This window comes from Aedes aegypti, chromosome 1 (genome assembly GCF_002204515.2).
Source record: "Aedes aegypti strain LVP_AGWG chromosome 1, AaegL5.0 Primary Assembly, whole genome shotgun sequence".
Classification (NCBI taxonomy): Eukaryota; Metazoa; Arthropoda; class Insecta; order Diptera; family Culicidae; genus Aedes; species Aedes aegypti.
In genome coordinates this window covers 63,625,889-63,644,757 of record NC_035107.1, presented here as the reverse complement: position 1 = coordinate 63,644,757, position 18,869 = coordinate 63,625,889, and the positions used below count along the sequence as shown (strand labels likewise).

General features: G+C 39.1%; 1 protein-coding gene across 12 annotated transcripts in view; it reads left to right on the top strand.

The window, feature by feature from the left end:
• The window catches only part of LOC5569750 (moesin/ezrin/radixin homolog 1), a 219,737-nt gene that overhangs the window by 187,133 nt on the left and 13,735 nt on the right, over positions 1–18,869 (top strand). For 7 of the 12 annotated variants that reach the window (XM_021837899.1, XM_021837909.1, XM_021837876.1 and 4 more), the window contains exons 4-8: positions 12,007–12,033; positions 12,127–12,401; positions 12,471–12,777; positions 15,010–15,594; positions 15,991–16,212. In XM_021837899.1, the coding sequence (XP_021693591.1) occupies positions 12,007–12,033; positions 12,127–12,401; positions 12,471–12,777; positions 15,010–15,594; positions 15,991–16,212 (1,416 nt within the window). The remainder of the gene's footprint in view (positions 1–12,006; positions 12,034–12,126; positions 12,402–12,470; positions 12,778–15,009; positions 15,595–15,990; positions 16,213–18,869) is intronic. The other 5 variants (XM_021837947.1, XM_021837933.1, XM_021837941.1 and 2 more) reach the window with 3 other exon arrangements.

Sequence of the window (18,869 nt, the reverse complement as noted above, 5' to 3'; positions counted from 1 at the left end):
AAAAAATCACACGTTCGTCGTTGTTTTTCGTCAATCCCCATTTAGCAGCGCGAGGAGCCATCCATCTGTATCGGTCTCTCGCCTGCAGACTATGCACAGTGGCTGGCCTCCGTGCAAAAGTCGGACAAGACCTCTAAAATTGTCTAAAATGGTTGGAGATTTTATCATTGGAAAATTTAATCATTTAAGTCCTATTTCTTTGAATATTATAGGCTTGGACGGCTTCTCCGAGAAATTTGGAATGCTACTTCCAGAAGCAAGAAAGGATGCTCCCAGGAGCTATGAAAGCTCCTCTCAGAAGATTAGAGCTTCTCGCAGAAGCTTGGAAGATATCTCATAAAAAGATGGATATTAGCTTCTACCAAAAATCTGGAAAGCTTCTCGTAAAAGCTTGAAGTGCTTGAAAGGCATCTCGCAGAGGCTTGTAAGGCTTAATCCAAAAGGCTTAGGTATCGTAGATTCGGAAAGGCTATTCGAAGAATCTTAATTTGCAAACCATCTTCGAGAACTCCTTAAATTCAGAAGCTTTTGTGAGAAGCAGCTGTTCAAAAGCAATTGTCAATTATCCATAAGCCTTCAGGCTTCTTTCAGGAGCTTTGTAGACTTGCTCCAAATGCTATTACATACTTTTGGTGCAAGTTGACAAAGCTCCTGAAAGAAGCCGGAAGGCTTATGGATAATTGACAATAGCCTTTGAACAGCTGTGCTACAAACGTTGAAGAGCTCATGGTAGAAGCCTACTTTTATGAATGAAGTTTTCAAGCTTCTAGAGAAACCGTTTGGAGGCATCATGGGGAGCTTTCTGAGAGAAGTTTCAAAAACTTCTGAAAAATTTGCAAAAGCTTCTGCGAAACGCATCTGAGGAAAACTTGAAGTATGGTCTGAGAGTAGACATTTTCAAATCTGTTCAGAAAAATTGATGGCTTCCAGTCGAAAAAATTGATGGCTTCTTCGGAAATCCTTCCAAGATGCTAGGAAACTCTCGAAGAGCTTGCTTACGCGAAACGTTTTCAAAAGTTGCTTTCGAGGCTTTCCGAAACGGCAAGCTTCGAAAAATTGAGTAGGATACAACCGTCCAATTCTTCCACAGTTTGTGGGTAAACTATTAAAGCCACTCGAAACTGCTTGGAATATGCTTTCGGCTGCTTATGGAAGAATACTACAGATGATTCTAGATAAGTCTTAACAATCTTGTGAAAAACTATAAGGGTACATCCCTATGGGGTTGTACGAACTGGTGACGTAGGACCACGTAACAATAGAAAATATATTGCATCCCAACGGCACAGCAGCAGTGTCCTCGGAAACATCCTCAAATTGCAGTATTGTCAATAATTCGTAATAAATCAATTATTGTATGCTGCTATGAGATGAATTAGGAAATTATAGCAAGTATGTGGTAAACACATTAGGGAATATTACACAATTAACTCTTTGACACATTTGTTGGCTCTAGAAAGGGCCGATTTATTTGTTGAATTTGCGTAACACGGACACATTTTGACGGCGCACTGGTTGCGTCCTTTTCGCCCGATGAAATTTGCGGTGCTGATGACGATGTGCGCTTCAACAAGCGGCTTTGGTCGATTTTCTTCAGCCATCTCGAACAAATTTGGGAATATTACACAATCAACTCTTTAAAACACATTTGTTGGCTCTGAAAAGGGCCGATTGAATTGTTGAATTTGCGTAACACGGACACACTTTGACGGCGCACTGGTTACAATCCTCCTCGCCCGATGAGATTTGCGGTGCGGATGACGATGTGCGCTTCAACAAGCGGCTTTGGTCAATTTTCTTCAGCCATCTCGTACAAACAGCTTGCCTCTGGTAGCGAGGAGCTGAGCAGGTTTGGAGGAGCTCTTACCAGTTCGAAAGCGAAAACAGAATGAAACTGAATTCAACGAAGGAGGGACGCTTTATACCCTTAGAATAGCAGGTGATGCTCCTCCTTTCAAATTCTTCGTTTTCTTATCTGGGAAATAGGCTATAAGAAACTGATGTCTGGGTAAGGGATGCACAAGATGAACATTGTGCTGTTATTGCATCCCAACGGCACTGCAACAGCGTCCTCGGAAATATCCTCAAATTGCCGTATTGTCAATTATTCGTAATAAATCAATTATTGTATGATGCTATGAGATGAATTAAGAGATTATAGCAAGTATGTGGTAAACACATTAGGGAATATTACACAAACAACTCTTTAATTTCTTTTCAAAAGCATTCTAAACATGTCGCAATTTTGTTACAAGTGATCATTTTCGTAATCGAAGTGTTCTCATAAAATATGGCAAATCAAAGACACTGTCGGAAATTCCACTCTAGTTAACAATCGTTGTGAAATGTTGAGCACTCACCCCGACGGCACTGCAGCAGCGTCCACGAATAGTCAATTATTCATAACAAATTAAATTTTGTATGAAGCTGCGCGATTGATTGAGAAATATAAGATCTAATAAGGTCAGAAATATTTTTCCTTCAACTCTTTTCCACAAATTTGATGGTCCTGACAAGGTCCGATGGCAGATAAATAGCACTGCGGAAGTTATCACTTGATTGCAATGGTCAATCGGGAAATCCTCAACGCAAACAGCAACAGCAACGGGTAGTGGATCCCCGGGCACAAGTCGAAATCTGGAAACGATGCTCACTCTTGGAATCTCGAGCGATTCCGACGCTCGATTAGCAGAACTCCTCGGATCAGCAACTGTGGGGGCTTCTGGTAATTGGCTCCTAACGGGCTTGCTTCTCGACCGCCGATGCTGAATTTATCACGGGTCGAAATCTGGGAGCGCGGATAAATTTGCGGCGGCGACGACGATGGCTTGGACGCTTCTCCGAGCAGCAGTAGTTTGCCGCTCGGAGAAGCGCCCAAGCCATCGTCATCGCCGCCGCAAATCGATCTTGCGTCTTCCTCTTCCGACGACACAAATTGGACTGTGACGCGGGTGCAAAAGCAAAGCGAGAATGACTCGCCCGACCGTGTTCACAGTCCGACCGCAAAAAGAAGACTGAGGGAAAAAGCAGGGACCCGTTTGCTTTTATAGTGGGAAGCGACACCGTCGAAAAGTGCTCGAACGTGATTGGTTGGATAAGAAAGGGGTCAACTTTTATCAAATTTTCAATAGTTTAACAACAAAATTCACTTATCGGATATATTACTAACGATGCGTAGATACATTTCTGATCGAATGGTACTAAAATCGTAATAATTGGTTCATAAACAACTGAGTTATTAACTTTCAAAATCTCCCCTAATTTCGTTACATGTCTCATTTTCCGTACTTTTAAAGTGCACCCCAATATAGAAAACAAAGACGTAGTCCTACGTCAAAAGTTTTCAATACTTTCTCAGAAAGGCTTTTTATGCTTCACTGGGAGAAAGATTTATAGTTTTCAAAGCTCCTATGAGAAATTTTCAAAGTTTTTGGTTAAAGTTCGGACAAGTTTCTAAGGTAATCTTTCGAAATATTGAAAAAGAAATCTTCAGATAATTCTAACAATAGCAATGTACACTTTAGTACACAGTGAAGTGGTTCTCATCTTCCGGCTAGTTTCCTGATTTTAATCGTCTTCATCTATAGTATCTGCTCAAATTTCTGACTATGTGAACAGAAATAATTTCTCAAGTCCCTTTCAATCAGGTTTTCGCTGAAACCACAGTACTGAAACATCTTTGATGAAGGTGTATGATGATATTGCTTCATCATAGAAGTTCTCTTGTTGATAGATTTTGCGAAAGCGTTTGATCGTTTTGATCGTGGATTCTCCCGTTCTGCTGTCAAATCAATAGAAACTTATCTCACAAATAGATAATAATTCGTTTTTTTTTTCAATGTTCTTCATTACGTCCAATTGATTTAGAGGTACCACAAGGATCTATTTTAGGACCCCTTCTTTTTACTCTTTTCATAAATGATCTTCCAGTCGCATTAAAATTCTGCTCAGTACACATGTTTGCCGATGACGTACAAATTTATTTCTGTGTTGATTCTAGAACAAGTACCAAGAAATGTCTAGGGTAATCAACTACGATCTACAACAGGTGTTTCAGTGGTCTCAAGAAAATCTACTGCTAAACACTAAACTAACACAATTAAAACTTAAGTAGTACCGCCGTGCGAGGTGACATTGGAACTAGGGGGTGACTTTGACCGCCCTTTTCGATGCATCTCTTGACTAGCACGGGAGGCAAAAAACTAATCCATGACCATCCAGTGGCTATTTATAACGTATTCTTGAAGCTTGCCACATTGTTTTCATTATTCTAGTTTTAGTTTGCTGTAAAAATCTTGGCCCATAGTCACCCTTATGGACCAATGTCACCCCGCACGACGGTATTTAAAATAAATTCACGAGTTGGTAAAATATACGGTATTTTATAACAAATCTCACTTACTGCTAAGTTTCTCAGCTATCAAATGAAAATCAATTTGTTCAAGTTCCTTATTTAATTAGCTGTCCTTTTGATCAGTTCATCAACTATAGATCGTGCTGTCATGTTTACAAAATACTTACATCTGGTAACCCTGGTTATCTATCCTCAAAGTTGAATCCATGTAGAAAAACCAGACCGAAAGTATTCTAGTTCCTTTACATCATACCAGTTATTACAGTCACTCGCTGTTTGAAAGAGGTATAATCAATTGGAACCACCCACCATTGAGTCTAAAATTATCCGTTAATTTTTGAGCTTTAAACGGGATCTACTCTTGGAGTTGAATTGAACGCACTAAACAAGCACACCGCAATTAATTAATAGTAAAATCAACAGAACTAGTACATGAATAAGAAATAGCACATCCTACTCAATATCTACAATTTGTAACATTTAAAGAGATTGTAAATCTTGCGTTACATAAAAACAAAATAGCAATGGGGAAATAATGAGCAAATAGCTTAACCAACGTGGCCAGCCACATTCCAACAGAATTTTGAAGCTAAAAACTATAAATAACCTTTCTAAGACACATAATGTTCGAATGCAAAATAGCAACATCAGCAAAGAAATTTCTTTATCAACAACTTGAAAGTGCTCTGAGAACACCGAATATCAGTAGAGATGTGATGTCAAGAAGTAGAGGATAACTGTTATAATGTTTTAACATTACGCCTACATAGAAATGCGGTTGGCACAAATGATTGCGAAATCGCCTAAATTTCTGCCCCAGGCATACGCAGGTTGTTGATGCTTTGATGTTATTGTTGCTCGCATGTTGCTTTAATGCTGTTGTAAGGTTTTAATCTCAAATTATTAAAGGGCGAACACGAAATTATTGCGACACCAAAAATGTCATGCCAATTTTCTTATAATGATTAGAAACAAACCAAAATTTTAGGGTAGATTTATACATATATTTACTTCATAAATCAAAAGAAAAGTTAATCGATGGAGCCTTGAGTGTAAAATTGTAGGCATTTTCGTTTGATGCCCTCCATCGAAGTCTTTACAGTGTCATCCGGTACCAGTTTCTCAGTTTTTTTTTTTTCATTTTCTCAACATGTCCTTCTCGTATTTGACTGTCTTCTTGCTCTTCCGAAGTTCCCGCTTCATTATTGCCCAGTACTGCTCCACCGGGCGCAGCTCCGGATAGTTTGGCGGATTTATTTCCTTTGGAACAAAATGGACAGAATTGGCCTCATACCACTCCAGGACACTTTTAGAATAGTGGCATGATGCCAAATCTGGCCAAAATAGCGGAGCTTCGTCGGTCTGCTGCAAGAACGGCAAAAGGCGGATCTCGAGGCACTCAGATTTGTAGATCTCGCCATTTACTGTCCGCTTGTTACGAAAGGCTCACTCCTCATTCCGCAAGAGCAGATGGCCTGTCAAATGAGACATTTGGAGGCGAACTTCGACATTTTCTTCTTCTTAAATTTGTCGTCCACATCGAACTTGCTCTTGCCGGTAAAAAACTCCAATCCCGGAATTTGCTTAAAATCGGCTTCTATTTAAGTTTCGTCGTCCATCACACAGCAGCCATATTTTGTCAGCATCTTCTCGTAGAGCTTTCGTGCCCGAGTTTTAGTCGTCGATTGTTGCCGCTCATCGCGGTTTGGGAAGTTCTATACCTTGTATGTATGTAGTCCAGCTCTCTTCTTTGCATTCTGGACGTAGCTCTGCGACATGCCGATCTTCTGGTAAACCTAAAAAATTTATAATTTCAACTTACAGGACAAATTTGCCGGAATTTGGTGTAATTATTTTAAAATTCCTTTTAATCCAGATAATTTTTAAACATGGGGTCTTCAGTAAAGTTGTTCTGGAGCTGGACCGCTATCTGATGATACCTCATTTATTTCGGAATTTGACCGCTAGGTGGCACTAGTTGGCATAGAACTTTTATTTTTGTTCTGCAGATATTTCAGGATCCTGATCATTTAGAAGGATGGCATCTTTGGCAAAGTTGTTCAGTAAGTTAAGAACTATCATTGTTCGAGCTAGTTGATTCAAAATTTTGCCACCAGGCAGCCCTAGTGAGCATGAAATATTTTGGGGATACTTCAGGATCCTGACCTTTTAGAAAGATGGCATATCCGATAAAGTTGATGCGTAGCTCAAGGACCATCATTATTTTAGCTAATCTTGAACTTCAAGGATTAAACAAAAAAAGCATCTGAGCTACTGAACAACTTTTCCGGAGATGCCATCTTTCTAAGTGGTCAAGATTCTGAGATCTGCAAAACAAATGTTTGATGCTCACTAGCGTCACCTGTTGGCAAAATTAAGAATCAACTAACTCGATCACTGATAGCCCTTGAGCCACTGAACAACTGTGTCGAAGACGCCGTCGTTCTAAGTAGTCAGGCTTCTGGGATATTCGCAAAACCAAGCATGTTGTATAAAGTACAACGCGCGACTACTCGCTTTACAAAAAATCGCGTGCAACTGAAAGGTTAATGAAAATATGTGTATCAGCTTTCTATTAGATATTATTGAAATTTTAATAATATGTATTCACGGAAATTTTATTTAGTGTATTGAAGCTACTAACTTGGCGTATAAACTTATGAGACCATGCGATTATGGAGGCTGTAAGTAGGGTTATTACAATTATTAGATCACGCCTGGAATGTTTCTGACAAGCATTCAGCGCAAGCACGAGGAAGTATAAGATATGTTAGGTCTCGACACGTAAGACAAATGATTAAGGTGAAGATGTATTGAACCACAGCTTAATTTTTCAAGAGCAAAAATTTGGAGAACCAGAAAACCATTCATTCTGAAAATTGGTTCGATTTGTCATCGCCAGTCAGTGACCAATCGATCAAGTTTTCAACTTAAACGATTATCTGGCTCTGCAGATTTGTGTTCTTGAAGATTTTATGTTTGGCTCTTCACCTTAAAAACGTCGTAGTAAAAACAAAAACTTAACAGGAAGTTAATAATTTGTTTTATATTTGTGAATTACGAAAGGTTCCAAAAACAGCCCTTCATTAATTCACCTCCAAATGTATCCACAAATCAGATATTATTCGAATATTAGATTGAAAGAATTAGGATAAGGATATTATGTAGAGTCCAGATAGCCGTAGCGGTAAACGCGCAGCTATTCAGCATGACCATGCTGAGGGTCGTGGGTTCGAATCCCGCTGGTCGACGATCTTTTAAAGGGAAGGAAATTTTCTCGATTCCCAGGGCATAGAGTATCTTCGTATCTGCCACACGATATACACATGCAAAAAAGGTCAACCTATAAACTATTGTAGATAAATTTTGGCCATTTTGGACGTATAGGTACCATTTAGGGTTTTCTTCAGTAGCTCCGGTTAAATAATTTGAATTAATCTTTCCTAGGATCATCAATCTTGAGGCACATCAATGCTATTTCAAAGAAAATTCTTAAAATGAGAAACAATGAAACTATCTGCTTTGTAAAGGTAAAACTACTGAAAGCGAAATTAGATTTATTTTTTGAACACGGTCGATAATTATTCCGGAATTCTGGTTTAGTAACAAAATTCCACTTTTTGCTTTCGGAAGAGAATGAGAATTCTGGAATGTTTCTGGTGGCAATACTGGAAGGTTTCTGATGAAAATCCTTGAAAAATTCTGATGTTAATTCTGAAACGACACTTTACAGAGTTCTGGAGGTGTTCTGATGAGAGTGTAGGAAGATTCCCAAAGAGAATCTTGAAAGCGTTGCGATGAATATCCTTATTTCTAAAGATAATCCTGAAAGGTTTCGATGAGAATCCGGGAAGGATATCGATGAATGTTCTTGTTTCTGATGAGTATCCTAGAATAATTTCAATGACAAGTCTGGATGGATTCTGATTGTGATGAAAATCCTAGAAGAATTCTGTTGTGAAAGAATTTCGATGAGATGCCGAGTGGATTCTAATAAGAATTCTGGAAATAAATTAATGAGAAACCTGGAAAGATTTTGATAAGGGTCAGTAGTGTTGGATCCGTTGAATCTGTTGCATGCTCCTTGTGGGCGAGTGACGGAATCCGGATCCATTGTGTCCGGTTCGCGTTGCGCGGAAGAAAAAACGAAATGCGCCGGTGAAAAACAAAAAAAAAAAACGCGTCAGTAGAGTTTGATACGTTGAATCTGTTGTATGCTCCTGTCGAGCAGAGCTGCCAGATGGTTTGATAGAAAATCTGTATCCACGAGGTTAAAAAATCTGTGTCCCATACAAATAAATCTGTGTCCATACAAAAATTGTTGAAAGAAAATCTGTGTTCCATACAAATTGAATCTGTGTCAGAATAAAAATATCTGTGTAATACAGAGAAATCTGTACATCTGGCAGCCCTGCTGTCGAGCGAGCAACGGAATCAGTATCTTGTCTGGTTTGGATAGTGCGGTCATTCGTGTATATGCTCACGTATTAATTTCGAATTATATATTTTAAGTGCGTGCTAGAATAAGGGCGTAAGTCGCATGATCGATTTCTCTTCATCGATCCTCTCTTCTGTGAATAAAAATGACAAGATGCAAGTTTGTCAGCATTTTTTCACCTCAGGAGGCAAGATTGCATCGTTGCCTAGCGGTTTGAAGTGAAAAAAGGCTGACAAACTTGCATCTTGTCACTTTTATTCACAGAAGAGAGTGTCGATGAAGAGAAATCGATCATGCGACTTACGCCCTTATTCTAGCACACGCTTGATTTATCGTTTACCAAAACGAATCCTTTCCCATATCCAAACTCCCAGTGTTTTCCTGTGGAAGTGCAGAGGACTCCTCGGCTTTTGTAAAGCAAGTAACACGTCAACATTTCCCTCCAATTCCCAAATTGACCTGCATTCGGACGCAGCCGGCGCCGGAATTGTTTATTATAATAAAAAAGAGCACCAGTATTTACACATTGAGGATGATACTGATCCCGAGTAGCGTCTGTTGGTTCACTGTGTAAGTACAGCTGTTCTTGCAATAACGGAGTAGCAACTGCGGGCGGTCAATCATGCTCATGCTCATGCTCAACCTGGAAAGATTTTGATAAGAAATTTAAAAGGACTTTTTTGAGATTACTAGGAAGATTTCAATGAAAAATCTGAAAGGATCTAATGAGAATCCTGGGAAGATTCTGATCACAATCCTAGAATAATTATGATGAGAGGAGAGGATAGTTCCATGAGAGGATTCTGTAGAGAGTCAGAGGAGGATTCTGTATTAAATCTAGAGAGGATTTTGATGATAATTCTGAAAGGAAACATCATAAACTTTTGAAGATTCTCACCAGAAATCTTCCAATATTCTTTTTAGAAAATTTTGAAAAATAAATCTTCCGAAATCAAGAAGTGAAATTTTGTTACTGAACCAGAGTTCCGCCATAATTATCGACCTAGCGAAAATACTCCAATTTAGCTCCTGGTTATTTGACCTTATCGAAACAATTGGAATTAATATTTATAATGCAAAAGTTCGTTGACTAAAACACAAAACATCGACACTTTTATTACATACATACTTTATACCAGCCATAAACTTATGTTTACAGAAAAATACACGCTAAATTTTCATCAAAAAACTGCCCAAAACAGAGTTAATTGTAAAATACCCTAAAATAGAAGTTTTTTGCAATACTAAGTGAAAATATGAAATTTTTGTGACATTTTTCGCACAATCAGACAAATTTAGCTAAACTTGAAGATAATATGTGCAATCATTTCCGTGAGTTCACACATGAACTTTTGCCCCACTATGGATCAAAAATCATTTATGCAAAAACTAATATATCTCAAAGCATCCTTATGATAGGCCTAGAATCGCCCTTACATGAAAAATGAATAAGGTTTTATTATTACTTGGTCCCATGCAATGGAAGTTTGACAAAAAATTGCAGTTTTCACGTCGAAAAACAACAAATAGTCATAACTTTTCCAAATCTCAAGCGATTTTTATGATATTTTGAGTGAAAGTCTCTTACTTGAACAGCATTGGTCTGAATTGAGCTAGAAATCTTAAAAAGAAACTCTTGCCTCACTCGAACTTTTGCCCCACTTTACTCTAATGGGTATTTTATGGTTAAAACTGGGTCATATGGGACCAAACCCTTGTTATGAAACTGGACCTAAAATGATCACATGTAGTAAAAATAATCTACTTTGCTCCAGATAGTCATATTTTGTCGAGTAAATGTGTTTTTTTTTGTTTTCAGTATGGAAATCAACATTGAAATTGGGTTGGTTCTCCAGAACTGCATACATACAGAGTTCCGGCTTCCTTTATATGAATATGTCAAATGATCAAGTAAACATTGTTATTCAAAATTGTTCACATAAGACTCAATACATACTATATTCATATTCATTTACATAACTACATTCGAAATATACTGCAATTTCACCAAGAATCACTAGTGGAATAGGAGATGCACACTACATTTCCAGCTTTGTGTCCGAATTGACCATCGCTATCCAAATCTTTGTGGATGCATTTGAAGGGTGCAACTACTCTCCTGCACAAAATTGTCAAAATTTTGAGAATTGGTCTATTGAGTCCAAATAAATGAGCAAAAGAGTGTAACAAAGTTTTTTTTATTTCTTTATTAGTATCATCCAAACATTACATTCAATTTTTATATCTCGGTGTTCTGTGTAAGGCAACACGATCATCCTAGTTTTGATATCCATTATTAATGAAAATTTCACAACATTTAACGAAAGTTATTTTGCCCCGATACCTTTTTATCAGCCTTGTTTTCGATTCAATTTTTTATCTCGTTTTTCTAAAATTCGATATGATAAATGCAGCATGATGTACTAATTACGAACTTGGCCACTAGCCGAGGGCAACTGACAAATATTTCCATTTTATAATGTTAAAATAAGCATTTGCTTAATGTGTCCATTATGCCCAAATCCCACTATTTATAGATTTTCAAACTCTTACTGAACTTTGCAATGAATTATTGAACTTGTCCTTCAATATTATCGTAATAAAAATTGAAGAGCTGTCATTGCATCTACTAACTTCCAAATATTCCTGACGACTCAATTTATGCTCAATTGATTTTTGCATTTTGTTTATTTTTAGTTGAACTATTTGGAACACATGATAAATATTTTAATTCAACCTTCCCCCACTGTGCAATGACCAAAACGGTCGTGCTTTTTTTCGCTTTTTCGGTTAGAGATAGCGGCAAGGTACGTGGCGCACATCAGCTCCAGCGCCGCAACAGCTATTTACACAAACAATTTACTCATGGTGTGCCCTGCCTCGATCCCCCATCCCTTCCTCACATGCCACCAACTCGCGCGAGCTCATTCACACTTGCTTGCTGGTGGCTCTCTCTAGAGGCTTTTTTCGGTTGAGTCACAGCGACTAATGAAATGAAGTCAACTGGCGGGTTGGCTGTCTCGTATTAATTATAATTATGACCGATGACGTCGTGCTGGCTGTCTTGAAGCTGTTTGGCGGTCGTTAGGATGAGGGGGGCTCAACAGATGAGAAGTAGATGAGACCGCTTTTAGCCAGACCACGGCAGATTATGCAACTTATTGACTGTTTCTATGTTTTGGAATTTCGTTTCACTGCTGCCACTCTGGAACAGACAGGATCGATGCCTTTTTCCCGATGGGTAAATGTCTTCTAAGAACCATAACTTCCATCGAGATTGTTAATCGATCGACGTTTCTAATTGGTTTCCATATTCTCTCCACTTCCAATCTAGGTCATGAGCCAGGACGTCCAGAAGGGTGACCCACTGCAGTTCAAGTTCCGTGCCAAATTCTACCCGGAGGACGTGGCCGAGGAGCTCATCCAGGACATCACGCTGCGGCTGTTCTACCTGCAGGTCAAGAACGCGATCCTCTCCGACGAAATCTACTGCCCGCCGGAAACGTCGGTCCTGCTGGCCTCGTACGCCGTCCAAGCCCGCCACGGCGACTACAACAAAACGACACATGTGCCTGGATTCCTGGTGAACGATCGGCTTCTGCCACAGCGGTAAGTTTCCCGAAACTTTCAGGATTCTCGATCGTACGAAATACTCATTGATCACTTCTCTCCCTTCAGCGTCATCGATCAGCACAAGATGTCCAAGGACGAGTGGGAGAACTCGATCACCACCTGGTGGCAGGAGCACCGCGGAATGCTCCGCGAGGACGCCATGATGGAGTACCTCAAGATCGCACAAGATCTGGAAATGTACGGCGTGAACTACTTCGAGATTCGCAACAAGAAGGGCACCGAGCTGTGGCTCGGCGTCGACGCCCTCGGACTCAACATCTACGAGAAGGACGATCGCCTCACTCCCAAGATCGGGTTCCCCTGGTCAGAAATCCGGAACATCTCGTTCAACGATCGCAAGTTCATCATCAAGGTAGGTGACAGTCGCGATTCGCAGGGCTGGTAGCATGTTTCTTTTTAGCGACTTGAATTCTCGGATGACTTTCTTGGAATAAATTCTTGGGTACCTTTCTTGGGGTCTACCCCATATGGCATAATGCCATTTGGCATAATGCCGTTTGGCATACAGTCGTTTGGCATAATAGTCGTTTGGCATAACAGTTGTTTGGCATAATAGTCGTTTGGCATAGTTTGAAAAAGAAAATTCTGCAATGGTATAGTAATATCCAGGACCATAAGATGCGTCATAAAACATTCAGGGTGGCCACCGAACCGGGAAAAACGGGAAAAGCGGGAAAAAGACGGGAATTTGAATCCATCGGGAAAAAAGCGGGAAAAACCGGGAATTTGAAGCGGTCACCGGGAAAATCGGTTTTGCACGAACATCTTTGAGCTCTAAACTCACAAATTATTAAAAATTGTTTATTTAAAATAACAGCTTTGATTGTATTGTAACGAAATATCTATGAATTTGTACAAATAGGGCAAACGCTTTCTTAGAGGAGGTAGTGTGTTTTGACATGTTCCTCTCTAATAAATGATTATGTAACATTTTTCTATGATCTACCATTCGAAAATGAGACAAGCAATCGAACAATATCCACGAAATTGAATTGCTAAGCTATTTAAAACAATTATTTTTCTCGAAAATTTTGCTTCTTTGCACCTATAGTGGTGCAACAGTACCCATAGTGCAGGGTCTCATAAGCGCCGTTGAAGGAACCATGCTTAAAACATACCACCACTAAAGGAACAGTGTTCCTAATATTGGTGCAAGGGTTTTTGCAGGGAATTTTTGAATAAATCGTAATTTCATACATTTAAATGATGGAAGGACTGGTTAGTTAAAATCACATATTTTATGATTTTATCAGACAGTTTCAGCTGTTTTTCCTTAGGTGCACTACTAATAGTACATTTAATATGTCTTATTAAATATCAATGGTTTGACTTGACTATTCTTTAAAATGTTTTATTTTACCAATGGTTAACGATGTTTCGATTTACTTTTAATATTTCCTTTTACTGGCATGGATACCATTTTTTGGACTTCTCTATAACTTATTTAACTTAAAGTTTTACATCGAAGTTGAGAAACTTCAGGAGATTTAAGCACTCAAAAATATCGCATTGAAAATAAGTCCAGATGTTATTGAAAACAATCCTTTATTTATAAGAGCTTGTAATATGATATAAGCTAACTAATCGACTAAGAATAAATAAAGTACAGATACATGCTTTTACTTGTGTGGCTTCGTTTCATTTTCAAGGGATGTACCAGCCTCGGCCGGTAAATCTCTCAAATAAAATTATTTATCTATCCTGTTTTTCATCATAAACTTATTTGGTTTAGAGAACCTTTCATTCTCATGAAGAAATAATCGAAGGATTAGAAATTGTGGAAATATCTTCACCCTCATTAACTGTTTGGGACCCTGGTTTACTTTGGCATATGGGGCAATTGTCTTGACAGTAAGATACACCTAAGCAAGAAGCGTATTGTTGAAAAACATGGGTTTAAAAAAAGGCTACCAAAGTGATCAAAAACTGACAAAAATCTCCTTACTAGCAAAAAAAAAACGGGAAAATACTGAATAATATACCGGGAAAACCGGGAAAAAAGCGGGAATTTGAAAATTGGATTTTGGTGGCAACCCTGAACATTATGTTCCTTCTTTTTTCAAATAACATGACATAACTCAGGCGTTGGACACAATTTGTTAAAAAAATGCGCTATAATATCTCGTACATAATGGCCCCGGAAGTCATGTATGATGCAATTATAAAAGAGCTTCATTTTATGTTGGTTTCCTTTTAAAAATGAAGATTTTATGTATGTCCTATTAATAACTGACAGCAGAATGTGCGATCACGAGCAGTTTATCAAAACCTCCTTTGCCTAATGGAACGAATTTGATTAAATGCAATGCTATTTACAATTATGCCAAACGGCTATTATGCCAAATAGCGATTATGCCAAACGACCGTTATGCCAAATGGCATTATGCCAAACGACTGTATGCCAAACGGCATTATGCCATATGGCATTATGCCAAACGGGTTAGACCCCTTTCTTGGAATTCTTGATAAAGTCTTTGAGATAATTCTTATGGTTATCCGTAGAAAAATACCTGAACGTAACCAAAATTCCTATTTTGTAAATGCACTCAGTCGATTCTAATCTGTTCCTCATACATCCCCGCAGCCCATCGACAAGAAGGCACCGGACTTTGTCTTCTTCGCTCCTCGCGTCCGCATCAACAAGCGAATCCTGGCGCTGTGCATGGGCAACCACGAGCTGTACATGCGCCGCCGCAAGCCGGATACGATCGATGTGCAGCAGATGAAGGCTCAGGCCCGGGAAGAGAAGAACGCCAAGCAGCAGGAGCGCGAGAAGCTGCAGCTGGCCCTGGCCGCTCGGGAACGGGCCGAGAAGAAACAGCAGGAGTACGAAGATCGCCTCCGAACGATGCAGGAGGAGATGGAACGCTCGCAAGCGAACCTGATCGAAGCACAGGAGATGATCCGCCGTCTGGAGGACCAACTGAAGCAGCTGCAGTTCGCCAAGGACGAGCTGGAAGCCCGCCAGAACGAACTACAGGTCATGATCAAGCGTCTGGAGGAATCGAAGAACATGGAGGTGGCCGAACGTCAGAAGCTCGAGGACGAAATTCGCGCAAAGCAGGAAGAGGTGCAGAAGATCCAGGAGGAAGTCTCGGTCAAGGACACCGAAACCAAGCGCCTGCAAGAGGAGGTTGAAGAGGCCAGACGGAAACAGGTAAAGCGTAAAGTATGTATTCATTTTTTACGATCGTTCTCTCCGTTCCTGACGTATAGCCGAGAGCACCCACGATGAATGCACCACTCTTTCACCATCGCATCATCACGATGTTGTACATATTCAGCACCGCACGATCTCTGTGCCTTCTCAATCTACGTCTACCGAATCAGGCCTCATCACCTAACAACCGAGTGTGAAATCACCCGCATGAAGCGCAAGACGGACTTGCGACCAGTCGATCAAATTCAACTACTTCTTCTTTTCTTCCTCTACAGGGTTTAACAACTATTCACCAAAACAACTTTTGTAACCAACTACTTTTATTGTCACGTTTGATGTTACTTTCATGTTTCCTTCCACCTTCATCCACAACCTTCCAAAACTAACGCTTGAATCTAATCGCAGAACGAAGCGGCGGCGGCTCTGCTGGCAGCCACGACCACCCCCAATCACCACCACGTCGACGAAGAGGAGGAGGACAACGAGGAGGAGCTGACGAACGGTGCCGAGAACGGAACCTCGCGGGACTACTCGAAGGACTTCGACACCGACGAGCACATCAAGGACCCGGTCGAGGAACGACGCACCCTGGCCGAACGCAACGAGCGCCTGCACGACCAGCTTAAGGTGAGTTGGCGGGTTCATGAGGGGTATGATTAACCTTTATGGTTGGGAAAAACGGATTGACGGATTCATCCGGTGACACCTTTTAAAGAAATTCTTAAAGAAATTCCTTCAAGGATTTCTCCGAAGTTTCTTGCACGATTTTTTGCAGATGTACATTAAGCGCTTGTATTTCTTCAGGAATTATTCTTTAGTCTTCCAGGAGTTATTCTAGGTAAACTTAAAGTAAATATAAAGAAAAGCCAACCTGAAGGCGAATTCCGACTAACAATTTTATCGGAGAGAAGATTTTTTTCCATTGTTCACTAGCAAGAAGTATTTTCAAGAGAACAAATCTATGTTTGGTCCTCTAGATTTGTATTGTTTTCAACTGAAAATGTTGGCTCCGATTTGTCGTTATCACTAAAAATGTCTAATGAAATACCTTTACGCGTAAAGGAGTTGCCCTGAGAACTTCTCAAAAACATCCTTCTAGCCTAGAATATTATTTTCAATGTTTTCAGGCATTACTCCAGGGTCATGCAATTAATTGCTACTTTAAATCCTACCGCAATTCTAACTGGGATTAATTCTTGAACTTTTTCCGATATTTTTTAAGCAATTTTTCTCGGAATTCCCCGAGCATTCCTTTTAGATTGTCTTAAAATAGGTTTGCCTTCGGAAATTTCTTAATGGATTCCTTCAATATTATTCCAAATGCTAATACAGTAATTTCTTCCAGGCTTCAACTGGGATTTCTGCTTGAATTACTCCAGGGAGCCAGATCCTATCCTTATTCACGTCGTGGATGTGCCCAAATAGCTCTGCACCCTATTTCTTATGTGAATGAGAAGAGGAACTCATCTTTCATGAAGCAAGTTCTTGCATAATTTCTAAAGAATCACAGAATATCTTCTAAAAAATGTATGAATGCATAAATGCAGAAGTTCCTTGATGGTGAAATTGCTGGAGGTTTCTCTCTAGGGAATTACTGTACTAATGCCTGGTATAAAGAGACTCTTAGGAAGTAATACTAGAAGTATTGCTTCATGGAATTCTGAAATTCTTGGATAGATTTGTCTAAGAATATTTTCAAGGGTTTTTTCAAGGATTTTTCCAAGCATCCATCCAAAAATTCTTCCAGGTATTATTATGTGGTTATTTCCAATAATTTCTCAAGGATTTCGTTCAGAAAATTCTTAAATGATTGCAAACCTGTGAAAAATTAATGAAGACACACCTTTAAGCACCTTAAGAGCACAAATCAGAAGTGCCGGGCGGCCGTTCAAGCTAAATAGTAGCTGTCTGACTCTTTAGATTTAAACTGCTGAAGATTTTAGGTATGATATCGATTTATCTTCATCTCAAAAGAATCCTGAAAGGATATCTCCTAAGCTTCCTATGGAAATCCCTACAATAAATTTTCTTCGAAGATTACTCAAGTTATTTCTACAGACATGGACTACTTGTAAGGTTACTTGTGAGGAATCACTGCAGTAATTGCTTTTGAAAATAATCTAAAATTTGCAATGATTTCTCCGGGAATTCTTCCAGAAATTTCTCTGGAAACTCCTACATGAATTAATCCAAGAATTATCTCAGAGAATATTCTGTTAACCCTTCCAGGAATTTCTTCAGGATTTCATATCAAAAACTTCGTCATGTTTTTTTTCCCAAGAATTTATGTAAACAAGTTACTCAAACAGTGTTTCCATGGATTTCTCCAAAATTCCAGCAAAATTCATTCAGGAATAGTTCTAGATGTTTCTTCAATAATTTCTGCAGATCTTCTAAAGATTCTGTCAAGTATTTTTCCAAGACTTCCAGGTTTTTTTTTGTTTAGTCTTACAGGGATTATTTCCAGAATTCCTAAACATTTTTTATTGATTTAGAAATATCTCCAAGGAAACGAATGTCTTAGGATTTTCGGAGGAAATTCCTGAAGTTTTTTTTGTGTATGTTCAATATTTATAACTGAAATTCGTTGAGAAATGTCACTAGAAATTTCTAAAGAGTTTCCATTAGCGAATCCCTCTATGTGTTTCTTCAAACATTTCTACCATTAGTTCAGTGATATCTCCAGAACTTTCTTCATCAGTTGGTTTAGGTATTGCTCAGAGATTATTTTAGGGGTATCTGCAGGAGTTGCTCAAAGATTTTTTTGCACAATTTGCTCCCGTGGTTTGACCTGGTATTCTATGAGCATTTTTTCATGAATTATTTGAGGATTTTTTTTCAGAATTTTTCAATGAATTCATTTAAAATTACTTCCGGACTTGCCAGTCCAATTTCGATCCATGTCAGTAGAAGCGATGCAATTGTTATCTTAAAACAATACAATTTTCTTCAATATGAGATTATCAGCGACAAGAACAAAATTTACCTTTAGATTAATCTAATTAATAATAGATAAAATAGCTGACTCTTGAAGTTTGTTGTTGACTGACGCCATCATAACACAGAATGAATCATATAATGAATACTTTCAGGATGAATCAATCCATGTACGAAACTTTCACGTAAGCTTGATAGGTTAACCACAGTAAGAATGACCGCAGCTACATTGAATGTTTACCTATGATTCGGCGATTGTTACCTTAGTCAGGTGAAGCCAAGAAAAATTCATTTCTACGAATCTACGTGATTTTTCACGTAACTATGACGTTTGGATTATTTTGAGT